The sequence below is a fragment of the Quercus robur genome, chromosome 3 (genome assembly GCF_932294415.1).
Source record: "Quercus robur chromosome 3, dhQueRobu3.1, whole genome shotgun sequence".
In the NCBI taxonomy this organism is placed as follows: Eukaryota; Viridiplantae; Streptophyta; class Magnoliopsida; order Fagales; family Fagaceae; genus Quercus; species Quercus robur.
Window position 1 is genome coordinate 13,808,261 of NC_065536.1, and position 18,140 is coordinate 13,826,400.

The window sequence follows — 18,140 nt, forward strand, 5'->3', positions numbered from 1 at the left end:
ATTTTCAGTTCAGTAGTCAGCATATCAAACGTCTAGGCATCCCACATAGAGATACCCATCCCATTTATTGTCTTATTCAGTTATTCTCTCCAATGTTATAAAAACACTCCCTGCAAGCCATTGACAAATCTATACCTCAATCATTTAGATGCATTTCTATGTAAAATCCCTACAAAAATTTGGCGTTCAACTAATATATTTTCTATCATGACCTAGTAGCATAGAAAACATTGTGACTCTTCAAACTGTAGTGAAGATTCAGAAATGAATAATTCTTAATAGAATTTGAGTTCTCTACAGATTTGCAAAATTTGGCACTCATCATAAACACATCAAAATCTTTGCAGACAATATCCCTAGACCAAGGACCATGTGGACTAAAGAGAGTGTGGACCATTCTATGCTAAAGTAAAATTTCACTTACAGCTGTGCCAAAAACATAGGAACCAGAGATAGCAACCAAAGTGCTAAGCACAACCACACCTGTGGCTGAGGAAGATCCACTCTGACTCTCACCACCATCATCACAACCAGTAGTGTTGGCACAAGCATGGTCACCACTACTAGCATCACTGCCATATAGTTGATGGTGTTCTTCTTTGGCAACTAGAGGAGTTGATAGCTCTCCTTCTTCAATGCTTTCTCTGCCCATATCTTTGGATGGCAAAGAAATGGTATGTACAGTATGAATTAAAACTTCAATTTGTGTTTCAAACACAAAGAGATGAAGGCAAGAAGAAGAGGGCGGTTTCTGAGTTTGACGGATAGAGATATTGAGTTAGAGAGAGTGGAGATGAAGTGTTTAGGACCCATGTGGAGTTCATCATTGGACACTTTTGTCGGTAGTTATTTAATTTTATTCTTGGATGTGATTCTATCTTTGTCCTTGTCCTCTTTATTACTGATTGAGATAAAGTGCCAGTATTTCCATTATGTGTAGGTGCTTGAATAAAAAATAATAATAAAAAATTTTTGAAGGATTTTTTTTATTGTATTTTTTTTACCTCTAGTCTAATTGGAAAGCCCATTAAATGCCCAGGAGAATTATAAATGAACCAAATCGTTCATAAGCAGTTTAGATTCGACTCGATAAAAAATTCATTCATATTTGTTTATTTATAAACAAACCAAGTTTAAACTTTTGTTTTAAGATTGTTTAATAAACAAGCCGAACTCGAGTAAAAAATATTGTTCATGAACAAGCTCGTGAACACCAATGCTTGATATAAAAGTAACAAAACAAGTTAAGTCTAGGTTTATTTATGAGTTTGGTAATAAAATTGATATGAGCTTGACAAGTTTACTCATATCCTTCTAAGATTTTAATTAATTATAAGTTGAGACCACTTATCCAAACCAAATAGGCTAGATAATGGCTTGATAATATACTCTGTGTCCGATCTCAAACTCAAAAGCATGATATTGAACTTGAGTTTAGGCTTGACTAAGCATGATAATGAATCAAGTCAAGCCAAGCTGAGCTCAAGCTTGAGCATTATTTGTAGGCTCATATCAAGTTCAAACCAAGCTTGAACATTCTACTTTTGCTGTTGAGCTGTGCTTAAACAATTATTACTCGACAAAACTTGGCTCGTTTATTGTCCTATCCCTAGAGCTTTAGTCAGCATCCATATTATACATTTAACTTCAGCACTCCCTGAATTGCTCTACTCCAAATTTGCAATTGAGGTAGCCTGTCTAGTGTCTAGCCTTTGTTGCTACCCCTAACTCATGAGATGGTTTTGAAAAAGTCCCATTACAACTTATTACATGAACCTTAAAATGCTCACTGTTGGGTTAAATTTCAGCATGAACATATTCAAATATTGATTAAATGATTAAATTCACCTTTTTCCAATCTCTTTTGACTTAGAGTTGCTTCATAAGGTGTGGTTTCTAACTGATTGTGTTATCTCTTGGAGTTATCAACCTTTTAAAATTAAAATTTTGAAATCAAGTTTTTGGGATAAATGATAATTTATGAAAAACTTATTGCACTATTTCTAGTTTATAAGTTCAATAGAAAGCAACCAAGTTATATTACAAAATTAGCAATTTGCTACACTGTGGTGGTTTCTTGTGATATTCTTAAATTCTAGATGGTTAGCCTTTCTTCTAAGTGGTTTTTTTTGAGGCAAATAGCTTTAGAATGGCAACTTAACTATTGTCAATGTGCTTGGAAAATTGTGTTCCCTGAATTATCAATTGCAGTCTTTTTTTTTTTTTTTTTTTTTTTTCGTAAGCTATAAAACTCTTGAATCAGTTAGCAAATAATTTGATATCATGCATCATGAAAATAACAGAGACAAAATTTGATGATAAAAGGATGTTTACAATAACCTTGATAAACATGTGCATAAATTTCACAATACTTGATGATGAAAAGATGATCTTCCACACCAAATAAATAATCTGATTTCTCCCAAAATGTTTCCAATAACATTTTTCTTCGCCATGAAAAAAATGTTAAGTGGTTTATTGGGTAGAATAGGTAACTGAATCAAGGATCATGATGCATGAGATAACCCCACAACTGAACATACTTAAACAATATATATTCACGTGGAAGTTTGTTTTATAGGGTTTTTAGATTTCAATTGAACTAAGATGAACAAATTTTCTTATGTCTTAAGGGTTTGAGTTTTTGCACTGAGGATTGGTAAATGATGCATGAATTTCTTCCAGTGCTTGCTTCTTGGTCTCTGGTACCAGCTTTGCAATAAATACAACAGCTAAACCATAAATGACTGAGAATATGAAAAATGTTCCTGAAGTATCATAGCCAAAATAATCATGATTAGTTACCACAGAGAAACCAAGAAATTGGAAAGTAAAAGTGAAGATGTGTGGTGGGTGGGGTGCTGCTTATGAGTTACCTGCTAAACTCCATGCTATCATAAACTTGAAGACGTATACAACAATCCAAGCGAAGGACCAGTGTGCTGAAGTCACTAGGCTTCCAGCTGTACCCTTGATGTTTATAGGATATATCTAAAATAAAATCATCCTTCAAAGTTCAATCTTATGTATAATCTTGCTTGTCCTGTGAAACTCATACTTCTATACTTCTATACTATCATGAAAAGGGAATTACGGATTTTTTTTTTTTTTGCCCCCCTTTTTGTGTCATTTTTCTAAATGGCCACAAGTACCCAATTTATAGTTACATCTTGTGTGGTTTAGTACTACAGAAAAGAAAAAGGATAGAAGGAATCAAATTGTGACTGTGAGTTCTATAAATTTATAATCCTTGCAAATTCTTTCTTACTTAACATGTTATTGAAGCATTGGATGATAATAAGAGTTAAGTTCATAATCCACTTTGAGGAATGTTGCTATTTGAGAGAGCCTAATGCCGTCACAAATAGTTAAAGCCAGTTTTCTCATTTAATATGTAGTGATTATTGAGAGCAACTTTGTACGTGCAGAAGGCTATTAAATTTTGAGTTTAGAGTTCAGTAAGTTACATACCTCTGACATTATAACCCAGGGTAATCCTGCCATGCCTATCGCTTGAGCCATACTAAATACCTGCACAAATTGTTAATTGGTCAAATAAATACATGTCATCTGATCTACCAGTACATGACAACTTGGCCAATAATTAAAGAAAAAGATCAATGAACACTTCCCTGTGGCTTCCAAGGATCAAGTGGAAAACAAACAAAAGAAACTGCTTATTTTCCTCTGCTAATAGGTGATAAGAGGGATTCAAGTCCTAGAAGACTACAACTTGAATCCATTTTCATCCAACATAAGCTCAGAACTTAGAATATGCTAAAGAATTTTAAATCCCCACAAATATTCTAGTTGGCACTTGTAAGTAAATGAGGAAAAATGTAAGAAGTTCAACAGAGTTTTTTTCAGTTCTTTTCTTGATAAGGGGAAAAATTGTCCTGCAGAATATTGTATTACCGATAAACCAATTAGCACCAAAATGGGAGTGAGCTCCTTCAACAGGCTAAGGTCCTGCGCATAACAAATTTAAGTTTGTTACTATTGAATATGGAAAACAAAACCATGATATAAGAAGTGTCTACATATGGTTTTGGTAGAAACCTGAAAGATGTATGACAAGCCTACAAGGAAGCAACTCAAGCTCAGTCCAGTGGCAGAAACCTGAAAACATTGGCAAACTTGATAACTGTTGAACTGTAAGGCAAACTTAAAGAGAAATATTATTTGCCATTATCACCATTAGAAGTGGCCGTCTTCCTAAATTATCTGACAAGAGTACACTGATAATGTTGGCTGGAATCTGCACAAAATATGTACACGTTTGGGAAATGTATCAAGAAGAATCCCACATTCATTTAAGCTAGAGTGAGTCAAGTACCTGGACAACAGCCATAGTTGTAGTCCCAATGCTACTTGAAAATCCTATATAGACCAGAGAGTTGTAGTGTTCACAGTTATTCAAAAAATATGGTACCACTAGTTATATAAAAATAGTTCCTTGTTTTACCAGCTTCTGTAAATAAATAGCTTGCATAGTAGGCAACTGCACTGCTGCCTCCAAGTTGATCAAGCAATATCAGCCCAAGTCCGGCCTAAACCAATTTTAAAAAACACTTCACACTCACACAAGCAATTTGTGGAAAAGAGGCCACAATAAGAGACACTCACTGTGAGTGGAGAGACATATCTACTATGGAAAAAATGTAGTTTTCCAGTCTCTGAAAATTGTTGACATATTTTTGTATAATCCTGTCAAAAGCGCATGTATCATTCTTTTGTTGTCAAAATTGTTAAAATAATAATAAATGAAAATTTTCCTCTAATTGAGGTTACATAACAGTGACTCTACTATAAAAACTTGAATTGGAAACATTACTTTTATATCAGCTGCTTCTTGAGAAACATCAGCATTCTTTCCCCTAAGAAGCTGTAGAGAAGCTTCGAACTCTTCATGCTTACCAACGTTTGCCTGTATTATTTCAGCAATGCAATGAATGGATGCTTACTTGTCATTTGTAGAGTAAACACAACGTACGTGATTTAGTAGTCTTAAAGAGACTTTGTTGCAAAGCATGCTTTTGGAAAAGCCAAGAACAACAGGATTTAGATTGGCAATATCTGTTGACAATGTAAAATTGAACAACCCCCGGGAGTAGATTCAATGGCTAATAAACACATAAGGTGAAATTACTCCTAACCAAAGTGGTATAAGTAACAAAGAGCAAAAGTATTTGAACACACACTCACCCACACCAAGATAGAGTGTTGGTAAATTGTTGAAAAACGACTCAAAGCTGAAGCTACTGAAAGAAGTGAAAACAAGGATACCTCGCCTGATAGTCACTCAAGTGAGACTCCAGGGTTGCCTATAGCATGCTTGAGCAAGTCATTAAACAAGTTCACATCTTGCCTGACCCTCACTGTCATAGATTTTGTTTCCTCTATTTTGGATCAAGATTCTGATCCTGTTCCTAAACCTTACTCATTAGGTACTTAATGCTACTACTTTTATTACTGGAGAGCAGTCATATCATAGAAAAATATTAGAGCCATTCCCCAGATTCAATTCCTTAACTCTGTTCCATCTAGTTTTTGATTTTGCACCTTCATGGTCTATCATTTATAAAGAACCTTGTAAAAACAAGTACTCTATTGAAATCATAGAATATATAGCCGTGCGTCAGTGCATGCAGTGTGCTCTCGGAGTTCTATGAAGTGGACATGTCGTTCATGAAGGTGTCCATGTAGAAGAAGTCCAGAGGTTTTGGAGGCTTCAACGAGTTGTCTACTGAGTAGTAGAGGCTAGTCGATCACAAGGTGTTGTGTGTAGAAGTCTAGTCATTCTTCTATAGTGAATTGCTTTGTTGCGGTATGTTGCTCCAAGTGTTTTTTTTTTCATTGGAGATGTACAGCATCAGTTCTCCACTTCGTTTTCCAATTTTTGTGTTCTCTATTTATTGATGTACTTAAAATGTGCTTAATTTGATAATTGTTTGTTATTCGCAATGCATGAGAAAATGTAATTTAATTATTTTATAAGAATATAATGCAAAATTTGTAGATTAAATAGTGCATGTATTATTTAAAAGAATTATATATATATATATATATATGAAAAACATAATTTAATAAAAATATTTTACTTACATAATTATAATATTGTTCTATATAAATGAAGAAGATGTTATTAAATATACCATAGGTTTTTTTTTTTTTTTTTTTTGAGAAGAAAATATACCATAGTTATTGGTTGACTAATTTGACTATATCCAAGTATATTAAAAAAAAAATGTATATATATCCCATTCCATGGAACTCATGTAACATGTTACATTTAAGTTTAGAATTGTAGCATTTTTTTTTTCTCTTTTTAAATATAAGTATAATGCCTATAGTATTGAAACTTGAATTTTAAGGTAATCTTTTGAATATTTATCATTTTTATTTTTAGAGCTTATATCTCTAATTTTTAATGTCTATTTTGTTTGTATTTTTTAGCCATACATTAAAGAGTTTGATACAAATAAAATAAAATTTCATACTTTTCAACCCAAAAATTATGAATTTTTTAGCCCAAAACTAAAAAGGCAATCTACTCAAAGAATCCATTTAAGACCTAGTTAGTCCAAAATAGACCAAAAGAGATTAAATTGGACTATGTGGACCAAATGAATCAAAGTGGATCAATTAGACTGAGATGGACCGAATGGACCAAATAGATTGAAATGCACCTACATGGATTGAATGGACTGAAATGGATCAAAATGTTATGCTGATGTGACTCAAAAGAAGTGTAGAAACAATAAATGTTACGACATAGTTTTTAAATATTATATAGATTGGGGTCAAAATAGAAATTTGAAACATATTAATGCTCACATGATTTTCATTTTTATTAATCAATTAAAACACCACATAAATAAGTCTCAGCAAGATATTTAGACTGACCAGCCACCTAGGTGACTTTGCAATGAAGAATACTCCCACAAGTTTTACTACACATGGAATACCACCTGAAAATAAGAATCAGTGTGAATCAAATCTATCCCTTTCTTTTTCTTAAGAATTTAGTAAAATTAATTCAGAGAATGAAGCAACAAGAAATTTACCAATTACAGCTAGGATGCGCCAGGAAATGTTACTCCCAATGAAATACATTAGTTGAAAGCCACAAGTTATCATCAACTGCACATATGACATAACGTAGGTATTGTGAACAATGAGTTGGCTATACAATATAAGGCCATGATGATCTTATTATACCTGAGTAGCTGATGTAAATTGTCCCCTAAGATTCTTGGGTGTGATTTCTGCTATGTATACAGGTACCTGCTTGGTAATAAGAATTTGATTATTATTTTTAGACTATGTTAGTTGGTATATTAAATTATCAATTATGAAATGCTAGTACAAGAAAACTTACCACATATAAACTAATGCTAGTCCCAAATCCCAATAACAGGCTTCCGAGATCAAGCAACCAAGCATTCTACAACAAGCCTTGAATTCTATTATATATTGATTGAAACCCAGGAGGGACAAAATATGTATAAAGTAATTCTGATGGCTTGTTTCACACTTATTTTTCAATTCTTTTTCTAATCTTCACTTAATGAAAATTCTAGGAATATTCTTTCAAGAATAATTACTAATAGTTTTACAACAATATATAGTTGACAGTGTCCTACTTTGGACAATTTTTATGAAGTACAAGTTAGTGAGGAAATGACCATGTAATTCAATGAATAGAGATTAGAAATTAAAGTTACTCAGACTAGCTACATTCTTCTAAAACATAGTTGGAAGGTATAAAAAAACAAAAACAAAAACCTGTGCCAATGCTATTGCAAGCCACCCTGCAATCCGGAATATTTCAGAGAACCACATTGCCTGTTTTTGATACGCAAAAAGAAATTGAGAGGAACCAAAAGATGTTAGTCAGGTGTTTTATTTTGAAACTTTATCTTCAACAGAAAAATTGTCATTAAATAAGAGACTAGCATTGGATCCACCTACACAAATGGGATTTAATTAAGAAAAATATATAAAATATCTCCCATTGTGCAATCATGAAGCCAACGAGCCTTTAGATATATAGGAGGAAAAAAAAAGGTTTTTCTATAATTGTAACAAAATTTTATAATATTTTCACAATAAATTTTGGTGAAAGTCCACTATAAGTTAAAATAAAGAACAAAATTTAGCTACAAAATTTAAGGGTATGCACAAAACTGACAAACCAAAAAAATTGGCCAAAATTGGCCGAACCGTTGCCAAAATTTTGGTTCGGTTTGTTGTAGGTTTTCATTTTTTTTAAAATTGAAATTTTCTGTTTCGGTTTCGGTGGCAGGTTTGTATGCACCAAACCGAAACATATTATAATATATTTTATATTAAATATATAATATAAGTTTTATAAATATTTAGGCCTCCGGTTAGTACATACATATTTGGGTCTCCGGCCTTTTCATTTTATTTTAAAACATTTGGACCTTTTTTTTTTGTTGTTGATATGATCCAGCCTCTTCATTTTATCATTAGATTAACTAACTATAATTAAACTATTACTAATTAGATATCTAATTAAACTAATTAAACTATAAAAACAAAAGTTAGAAAACCCTACCCTATAAACCCCACACGTTTCACTCTCACTCTCTCCCACATTCAGCTCCACAGTCCCTCTCACAGTTACGTCAAATCTGCCTCTGCTGTCGCCTCCACACGCCGGCTTGATCATCGACTTCTCACAGTGACCCTCTCTCTTTTGAAAATCTTGATAACCCTCTTCTTCTTTTTTTCTCTCTCTTTTTTTTTTTTTTTTTTTTTTTTTTTTTTTTTTCTTTTTTGTATTTTGGGTTTTGTTTAATACTGAATCAATGATATTTTTATGAGACTAAAGCTAATATCCTACTAGTAACAACGTAAGATGTTTATTTTGTCAATTTTTATATTCAAATAAAGTTAGGGCTTTGAAAAAACCCATGTGCATGGCTGCTTGTGCTGGTTGGTTTCTTTATTTAGGATTAAATTTTTAAATACTATATAGGTCATGTGTTTGTTGACTTCTGAAATATAAAGTTAGCTGCTTTATTTATTGTTGGTATATTTGTTTATCGTTGTTGACATGCTGTGAAGTGTGAATTTGTGATTATGATGTTGAGTTGTTATTTTCTTATTTATATTAGAGTTTTGAAAAAAAATTTGAAAAAAAAGAAAACCAAAGGCCCAACCAGCCCAAACCCAAGACACCAAAACTGAAAACCAACCAAAATTGAAATCGAACCAAAATCAACTAATTTCCAATTATTTCGCTCGGTTCGGTTGACAATTTCACAAATCGAAAACTTCGGTTTCGGTTGGCCAACACTAAGAAAACTGGCCAAACCGAACCGATTACACCCCTAACAAAATTGGTTGTAACATAAGGTTACAACCTTACTTAATATCTTTTTATTAAAGGTGAATTTTGAAAAATCCACCATTTGATTAGCTCTTCTTCTTATATCTTTCATTCTTGCAAAATTTTTAGAAATTTAAATATCAATAGCTATGTCATTAATAAACTATTTAAATTGCAAGTTTTTGTAGTTTAAAATTATGCATAAAATTTTAGCTTATAGAACATATAGTAAACAATATCCAATTTAACACAAAATTTGACATATGTATTAAGATAGCATAAAGAATATACAATTCAACTGTTAGCCTTAGGTTACAACTAATTTTATAGTTAAATTTTGTCCCAAAATAAAATAAAATAAGAAAATTGCATACGGACACTAAAAGGTCAATATAATATCATTTTAAAAATATTGTGAGATTTTGTTGTGAAAAGCACAGATAAACTAACTTTTTTCCGACCGATATAATCTACTGTCAATCCATTTACTAATCCGCCAATCACTCCTCCTATTGTCATCATCGAACTGAAAAAGGAATACTGCATAGTCAAATGAATATAATTGTTATCAATGGATAAGAGAATTGATGGAAACATAGCACACCTACTTACAATTGATAAAATCTAAGAGTAATGCTAGAGATACAAACTAGTTTACAACATTTTTACAAAATGTTGATGTAGCCAATCTATTATTGGTTTTTATCTAGGCTCACCATTAATATCACTTTTTCATTTACCAATAATCACTCATCACATCAACATTTCATAAAAAAAAATTTGTAAAATAGTTTGTATCTCTAACATTATTCAAAATCTAAAACGTGATACAAATATTTGAAGTAGACATATATTGATATTTACATTTATGCAACATGTGTAGCATTACTGTATATTATATTATTCAAATTCAAATACAAATACATTGGTATGTATAGATGTACACTATACAGACATGCCTAGCTACATATAATGATAAAAATATTTAGAATAATTTATAGACTTTAGCTACGTGTATACAAATTATACACACATATGGGTTGAGTTCTATTTGATAATCTTATCATTTTTTTAAACGTATGATAGACTTTCAATCTATGACATCCACTCTATAATGATTACTGTTATCATCAATTTAAAATGAACCAATCGATATTTAATGTTGGAGGAAATTGAATATCAATTCTCCTATTTGACGACAAGAGACTTTGCTTGTTAACCTAACAGTGACCCACAATAATCTTACTATTTAATTACACATTTATTGATAATGAATATGCATGTCAAATCCTGTATTAATTAATTTTTTATTATTTAATTTATAAAATTTTGTTATTATATTTAAAATATATAAAAACTGAACTATAAACATTTTAAATTTTTGGATAATTAGATAGTTACAATGAGAGATGAGAATTTAGATTCTAGATGTCTTAGTTAGAAATATCAGGAGGTGCTAATTAATTGAGCTACAAAACTCTTAGCGAAATATAAACATTTTAGAAATAAGACAGTTCATAATTTTAATTATCTTGATATTTTTTGCAATTATAAAACTTGTATATAATTTATAAACTCACCAAGATATTTATCTAGCAAAAAATTATTTAAATAATAAAATATTTTAATGCATGGTTATATATGAATATATATACCAATTTTTATGGTTCAAGTGCAAAGATATTTGGGGTTCAATCCCCGTCTATACCAAAAACTGATTGGTGTCTTGGCTTGATGATAAAGAGCTATCATTAGGAACGGACATCATAGGTTGAAAATCTCTCTAAAAAAGAAGTGTAGAGATATCTTAAATAGAAATATATCTAAGACAACATTTTACTTTAACCTACGGTAGACATTTTGGGGATATTATTCAACATCCGTGAGCAATGATCCTTCTTATAACATAATAAATGGTAGGTTCTAGCTTGAATTTAATAAAAGTGATCCACAATTATATGAGAAAATGAAGTATTAATTATTTCTATCAAATGATTATTCAATATTTTGGAAAAATTATTATAAATGGGTTGAGTTGTGGGTCCATTATGAATTTAATTTGTTGGACCTACTATCATATTTATATGAGATGGAGGATAGGCAGAGTACAGCTTTATTGTGTTTACAATAATAATGCCCAACATTCGGGGTGTGTAATTAAGGAAAATGTTTGTTAGTTTTCATTGGAAAGTATACAAAATTTCAAAAATACAATAATGTTTTACTTACTCCTCTCAAAGGAATGGCGAGTCTTACAATGAATTTTATTGTTATTAGTTGAATTCACTATTATATGAAAAGATGGAGTGTGTTGTTATTGTACTCCCAAAATATTTTATAGTTACTCATTTTTAATTGGGATTTAAAAAGATGAGTTGAATTTGAAAAAATCATATGTTCAAAATTTTACCATTTTAGTAAATGTACATAGATAAGTAGAAATTACAAAAAATATTAAGGAAAAAAAAATAGTACTTACTGATGTATCAGAGAGACTCAAATCTTCGACGATCCCAGATTTAGCAGGTGAAGAAAAACCTGTCTGCACAATGCATATAATACATTTGTACAATGTTTAATCCATACAACATATTACACTTTGGCACTGCCATGAACAATCTCTTCAATTCACGAAAATGATAGTAATATTTCAAATACACCTAACTGGTTAGTTAGCATCCTTCATAGAACTTTGTTATGTATACAACATATACAATATAATACTATTTGATAAGAGTTAAGCATAAAACTTGTGTAAACTTTCTTACAACGCTTGACTTTGTACCCAAAAGAAACAACCCATGAAATGATGACCGTATAGTAGAAATTCGTGTATTTCTTTGATATATATAGCTTACATGCAGTCGTGCCATTTGGTTATGCAGTGGTACTTACAGCACACCCAGAACCGAGGGAACCACAGAGCGCGACCATGGTGCTGAGCACAACAAGAAGCGTGACTGATGAGGAACCACTTGATTGCAAGTCATCATCAGTAGTAGTAGTAGTATTACTACCATTAGTAGTAGTGTTTGCTTCAGTAGTAGTAGTAGTATTACTACCGTTAGTAGTAGTGTTTGCTTCAACAGGTGAAGGCCTTCTCAATAGTGGTGCTTGCATGCTTTTTCTCTCCACGTCCTATTATTAATGGAAGATAGGTAGTTTTTGGAGGAGAAGATGAGATATAAGTATTTATTAAGCTATATATATATATATATATAGAGAGAGAGAGAGAGAGAGAGAGAGTCAATGACAATAATGACGTGCATGTAGTCGCTCTTTTTTTGTTTTGTTTTGTTTGTGTAGTGGTTACTACTTGGGAAGGCCGATCTATATGTTATTCAAAAACGTAAAGAGCGGAGATAGCTCCCAAAGTGCTGAGCACGACCACAGTTGAGGCCAAAGAAGAAATGGTACAAGTTAGTTAGGGAGCTCTCTCTCTCTCTCTCTCTCTCTCTCTCTCTGTGACCAGAAAATTTATGTTTTAATAATAACAATACATGCAATAAATAAATATCTTATTGTTTTTTAAATGTAATATGAGTATCATATCATTTGAAGCATTCCAAACTCTCTTCTCTATGATGAAGGAATATTATGAATGTGGAAATTTCGACTTGAATTCCACTTCACCTAACTAGAATAAGATAGAGAAATATCAAATGGGCATCATCATAACGTTGAATATGCAATAAAAGCATTTTGTTTCCCTAGAGTATGTTTGGTTGGAGGTGAAATAGGGATGATGAAAAATAATTGAAAGAAAATAAGTTTAGATGTTGTTTGCTAAGGAGAGAACTAATGGGAATTTTTTTGCGAAGCCTAGGCATTTTCTTTCCTGACTCACCAAAAACTCATTTCTCCAAATCAGCGAGAAAACAGGAATGAAAACTCCAGCTCCAAAGCAATAACTATGCCTCCAAATTTTAATGCTTCCTACGCATCTCACCTACTCCACGCAACACGTCTAGATTACTGAATTTGTGTGGTTCAGTTTTGCCTAGTTTTCTATTCATTAAAAAAAAAAAAGAAAAAAAAAAAAAGGTCCAGACGAATGCAAAATGGTCTTTGAACCAGATTCTGTTTTGTTGCCAATTTTTTTTCCCCCCACCCAGCAGCATGTCCAGATTATATATATATATATATATCTAAGATTATTTTATTTATAATAATAAAGAAAAATAATATAATTTTATATATATGATGTGTTCATTCTTATATTATTTAATAAGTACATTTTAAATAAACTATATTTTCTATACTCTCATTTTCTTTTCAACTAAATAAAAGAGTTTTCCATCTCTTTTACTTTTCCACCCCTCCAACCAACACACAAGAGGGAAAATTAAATCTTTTCTATCCTCTTATTTTTTCATTCTTCTAACAATTTTCTATCCTCCCACTTTGTTACCCCTCCAACTAAATAAAATTATAAGCATGCCTAGAATAATGCTCTCATCAATCAAAGTAAAGTAATTGAACAATTTGATTACTATTCATAGATATAAATATGTTATTGAAGTAGTAGTTTAGAATAAGAATGGGCGGAAATCGAAGAAGACTCAATTATCATCAAAACCCTTGTTGAGATTTCTATTAATTAATATGACAAATTCCACACGAGTTAATATAAATGATAAAACGTCGATAAAATAATACCATCCGGATCGTGAAAATGAATGCATGAAATGAGTTGGAATTGTCTACACGTTAAAATGTCTACGGTTAGATTTGGGTCATTCCTTGAGAGCAGGGACAGAGCCACGGTTGGTCGAGGGGGGCAACCCCTAATTATTATTTTTTAATATTATTATATGTATGTACTAATTTTAGCCATTTTTTTTTTTTATAAAATTACATTTTACTCCCATTAAACAATAAAATTGATTCTTTTAAGAGTAATGTTATACTCACAAATTTTTTTACAAACTATTTTGGTAGCAAATTTTTATTGGTTCGCATATGGATATGAGTCCACTATTTACATCATTTTTTTACCTACTAATAACTACTTATTACCTCAGCCATTAATAAAAAAGTTTGTAACTCTAGCATTTTCTTCATTTTAGTGATCATAAAAAAAAATTATAGATCTAAAATCTAAAACAAAATATACAAGCCAAAAAAAAAAAAATGCTCAACAACAAAAATTACCAATAGTAAAACTAAAAAAAATTAAGTTCAATCAACCAATTTTATCAAAAATAAACAACCATACCCTTTAAAAAATTCTAAACAAAAATAATTTTGTTCTTATCCACAAAAACAAAAAACTCAGCGGTTAAGTAGTAGTAGAGTCAAATGTTGAAACTGCCGTACATAGCCAACAATAAAATCGCCCCCCTTAACTCAAAGTTTTGGTTCCGTCCCTACTTGAGAGAGACAAATTATTCATATTTTTTTTCATGATAAGATAATGTAATAAGTTAAAGAAATAGAACAATAAATACCGTAAAAAATAAAGTTAGTAAGATATGATGACAAAGAGTATATATCGGTTGAGTTTATGTTTGTCTTAATCGTTTGTTTCGACTTTAGCAATAAAATAACTAGATCTGAAACATCCAAGGGGCAAGGGTTACTGATTGTGATCCTAAAAAATGATGCACATGTAAATTCTGCAAAAATAAAAAATAAAAAGTGATGCACTTATGTTATTGCCGGATTATATAATTGGAAGTAATATTGAGTTTGTAAGTATTATATAATGATCTAATAGATCCAATTGTATTGGAAAACTCATATACGTACGCATAACCATAGCTCATAGTCTCTTTATATAATTATATACACTATTTAGGGTTTTCATTGTAAGACAATATGGTAAAGATGTAGCCGCTAGATTCCGTGGACATAGATTATTAAGCTGAATCACATGATTCTCTATATTCCCTCTCTTTATCCTCTACTTCCTGCTTTCTTTACAATACTTTTCTCTTTAATTTCAACATAGTATCAGAGTCACTTTCATGTGTGGTCTTCACTTAGCTTCCCAAATCCAATCACTCTTTTTGCTAGTGGCCTTAACTTGCTGCTTCCATGCTTAGTTTGAATAATCACTCGCATTTTCATGAGAACGGTGAAATTGGGATGGTTTTGAAAAATTAATAAACTTGAACTTAATGTAGTAGACTCTTGAATAAAATTCAAAATTGGTCTAATTTCTCATAGAATTTAAGGGGTGTTCATTTCATTCCATAATCCATGACATTTAAGTCATGCATCATTTGTGTGTGAGAATGTCATGCATGTTCAAGGTTTTGTGTTCATTGACATGGCATGTAGTTTATTTGCTCTTATGATTGATGAGTCAGTTGATCTTCCCTGCCTCTTATGCAAAACCATTATTTCTGTCTATTTCTCTAATTATAAGAAAATTAAAAAAAAAAAAATTAAAATTCACTTAATTTTATCCCATCCTTTCACATTTCTTCTTTCTCTAAGCTAAATCTTCCTCCCCTTAAGTGCTGGAGATCAACGTTGATCTTCACCAGCCGCATGAACACAGATCTTGAATGGCACTTTCAGTGGTGTTTTGGGCCCACAAGGCTTACTGACTGTGTGATTTGTTATAATCTGAGTGAACGGTTGTTGGAAGGGCTTCATGATGTTATACCCGTGGGTAAACTAAACCCACCATGCCGCCCCGAGGATGAAAAGGGTGAAAATAGAATAATAATAAAAATGTTAAATGATTTTTATTTTGTTTAGATTTATAATTTATTAAGAACTTATTTACAAACTTACATAATCCAATATCAAGTATATAATATATATAAATATAATTATATGTGGGGGCCGGTTAATCAATAAATTATTAAAATCGTGTTAACTGGGCCTATGGCCCATCCGAGGACGTAAAACTATCCGAGGAGGCCCATATCAGGTTATAAGGGTAACCAAATGAAAAGGAGAGTAGATATCACGTGAGGCAAGTTCAGTATTCGTCCGAGGACAAAATCCATCTCGGCAGTATGGGTCCGAGGACAATTTGAACGCCACATTGTTGCAAGTACGCCTCAGAGCTACATTATCACTGAAGGTGGGACATGGGACTAAGGGTAAGAAAGAAAAGGTAAACAAATATCTTTAATAACAGTTGCCTCCGCATTAATTGCCTCTCAACCAACTCTCTGGCCGCATTAATGTGGAGGTGATGCCTAAACAGTGATGAGGCAGCCTTACAGCTGCTAGATGGAGGTTCCAGGAGGTGTTGGATGGGACAGGAAGGGATCCCCTGAACCCGGCCTACACGTGTGTGGTGAAGATGACACCAAGAGGACAGTATATAACATGGAAGAATGCATTGAGAAAAAAAGATTGGAACTTCTAAATAAGGAATACTTAGAAGAAAACCCTATGAAATAAAGAACTGAACTTGTTTCAAGGAGAAGTTGATCATCATATTAGTGCTAATCCATCTATAAACATTAAGTTTAATCGTTTTTCTTTTGGAGTTAATCTAGTTCTTTGACATCCACGCTCTACAAATTTATTGTTTGGACCTTTAAAATTCATACCCAATACGAATTTGGGATCGTTACAAATTGAGTCCCTACATTATATATCTAAAAACATATAATTTTATATATATTTTAATCGAGTCTTATATTTATAAACTTGTTTATGAAAACATTCTTATATTTGAACTCAACTTGTTTAATATTTGAGTTTAAACTAGGATCAAACTTGACTCATTTGTCAAATAAATGAATATAAATAAGTTTCTTCTCAAACTGAGACCAAACTATTCATAAACAACTTGGTTCACTTACATTTCTAGATAAAATGAACAATTTTTTCCATTTTCGTAATGCTAGAAACTTTCGATTTCAAATTAAAAAGAATAAAGGGTAGGTTTGATTTTGATACAAAAATTAAATACAAAAAGAACCAAAAAGTTGAACTGTAGATTGTTAAATCAGACAGTGTCTCCATAATCAAAATGTTATGTGATGAATCTGCAATAATTTTATCAATAGCTACGGACATTGTTAATATGAATTAATAGTAATGAATGTCCACTAGATGGATTATCTTTTGATTCTTAGTTCTTAAAGTTTGTTGAGGTCTAAAAAGGATCATAGTGAAGGAAGCCCAAAAGAATGAGTCAAGCCCAAAAGGAAAAATCAAGCTAAGCCCAAAGTAGCAGATACAAGAGACCCATGAAGGAATAAAAAAAAAGGCCCAGAGGATCTTGAAGCCCAGACAAAGAAGCATCCAAAAAAAGAGAACCACAGCAAGGGATAAGAAGCAAGGATCCTCAAGAACCATCAAGAGGCGCGGATCCCTTCAGGCACAAAGACAAAGGAAGACTAGGACAGCTTGAAAGAAAAAGATAGAAGAAGAAAACAAGAAACAAAAGCAAAAAGAACATGAGCGCCAGTAGAACCCAGCGACCTCTCATGGCACAGACAGAAAAAGCCTTGGGGAACCAGAACAGGGAAGCACAAAAAAAAGAATGATAACAAGCGGCTTTCAAGTTGGCAGAACAGGATTCCGCCTAGATGGGAAAGAAAAGGGAAATGTGGAAAACGCCAGAAACGGGGATGCCGAGAAGGGCATATCTCAGCACATCCCAAAGAAGATGGCCAACTAGGAACTTTCAAAAGAATCAGAGCTGAAAGAAGGAAAGAATGAGAAAAAATGGAAATGGGACTTACTGAGATGATGGGAACATGACGTGCTCTGTTTGCAAAAGGGTAAAACAGGAGAACCAACGGTTCCCCGGGAAGACCAAAAACTCCATTATAAAAGGAAGGGATGAGTAGTGAAGAAA

The 18,140-nt window shown here is 32.1% G+C and overlaps 2 protein-coding genes across 23 annotated transcripts in view; both read right to left on the reverse strand.

Annotated features, from left to right (window-relative positions):
• LOC126717166 (sugar transporter ERD6-like 5) overlaps positions 1-1,426 on the reverse strand; it is a 124,279-nt gene extending 122,853 nt beyond the window's left edge. For 2 of the 20 annotated variants that reach the window (XR_007652450.1, XR_007652449.1), the window contains exon 1: positions 425-1,162. Coding sequence is in view for 17 of the 20 variants with exons in the window: in XM_050418576.1 (XP_050274533.1) it covers positions 425-652 (228 nt within the window). In the remaining 3 variants the exon portion in view is untranslated. Of the gene's footprint in view, positions 1-424 lie in introns of all 20 variants that reach the window. The other 18 variants (XR_007652448.1, XM_050418576.1, XM_050418569.1 and 15 more) reach the window with 18 other exon arrangements.
• An 862-nt stretch (positions 1,427-2,288) lies between these two features.
• On the reverse strand, positions 2,289-12,544 carry LOC126717169 (sugar transporter ERD6-like 5). Of its 3 annotated transcripts, XM_050418579.1 has the most exons (18): positions 12,257-12,544; positions 11,841-11,903; positions 9,812-9,901; positions 7,789-7,848; positions 7,382-7,447; positions 7,222-7,287; positions 7,068-7,143; positions 6,907-6,971; positions 4,835-4,927; positions 4,627-4,707; positions 4,466-4,550; positions 4,337-4,380; positions 4,196-4,258; positions 4,060-4,119; positions 3,916-3,969; positions 3,472-3,531; positions 2,877-2,991; positions 2,289-2,768 (listed from the first exon to the last, which is right to left on the reverse strand). In XM_050418579.1, the coding sequence occupies exons 1-18, from the start codon at positions 12,479-12,481 to the stop codon at positions 2,629-2,631; spliced, it is 1,506 nt and encodes a 501-aa protein (XP_050274536.1). In that variant the 5' UTR covers positions 12,482-12,544; the 3' UTR covers positions 2,289-2,628. The 3 variants fall into 3 exon arrangements, with proteins under 3 accessions (XP_050274536.1, XP_050274538.1, XP_050274537.1); XM_050418581.1 differs by lacking the exon at positions 12,257-12,544 and having other exon boundaries at positions 9,812-9,887; positions 11,841-11,908; XM_050418580.1 differs by lacking the exons at positions 9,812-9,901; positions 11,841-11,903; positions 12,257-12,544 and adding an exon at positions 8,594-8,755.
• Between the last annotated feature and the right edge of the window lie 5,596 nt (positions 12,545-18,140).

Excerpts from the sequence above, each read along its gene's own strand:
- LOC126717169 (XM_050418579.1), bottom strand. The coding sequence starts at position 12,481 with ATGCAAGCACCACTATTGAGAAGGCCTTCACCTGTTGAAGCAAACACT. Across the intron at positions 4,551-4,626 it reads GATATGTCTCTCCACTCACA|GCCGGACTTGGGCTGATATT; the intron begins GTGAGTGTCTCT and ends AAATTGGTTTAG. Across the intron at positions 2,992-3,471 it reads CCTGGGTTATAATGTCAGAG|ATATATCCTATAAACATCAA; the intron begins GTATGTAACTTA and ends ATTTTATTTTAG.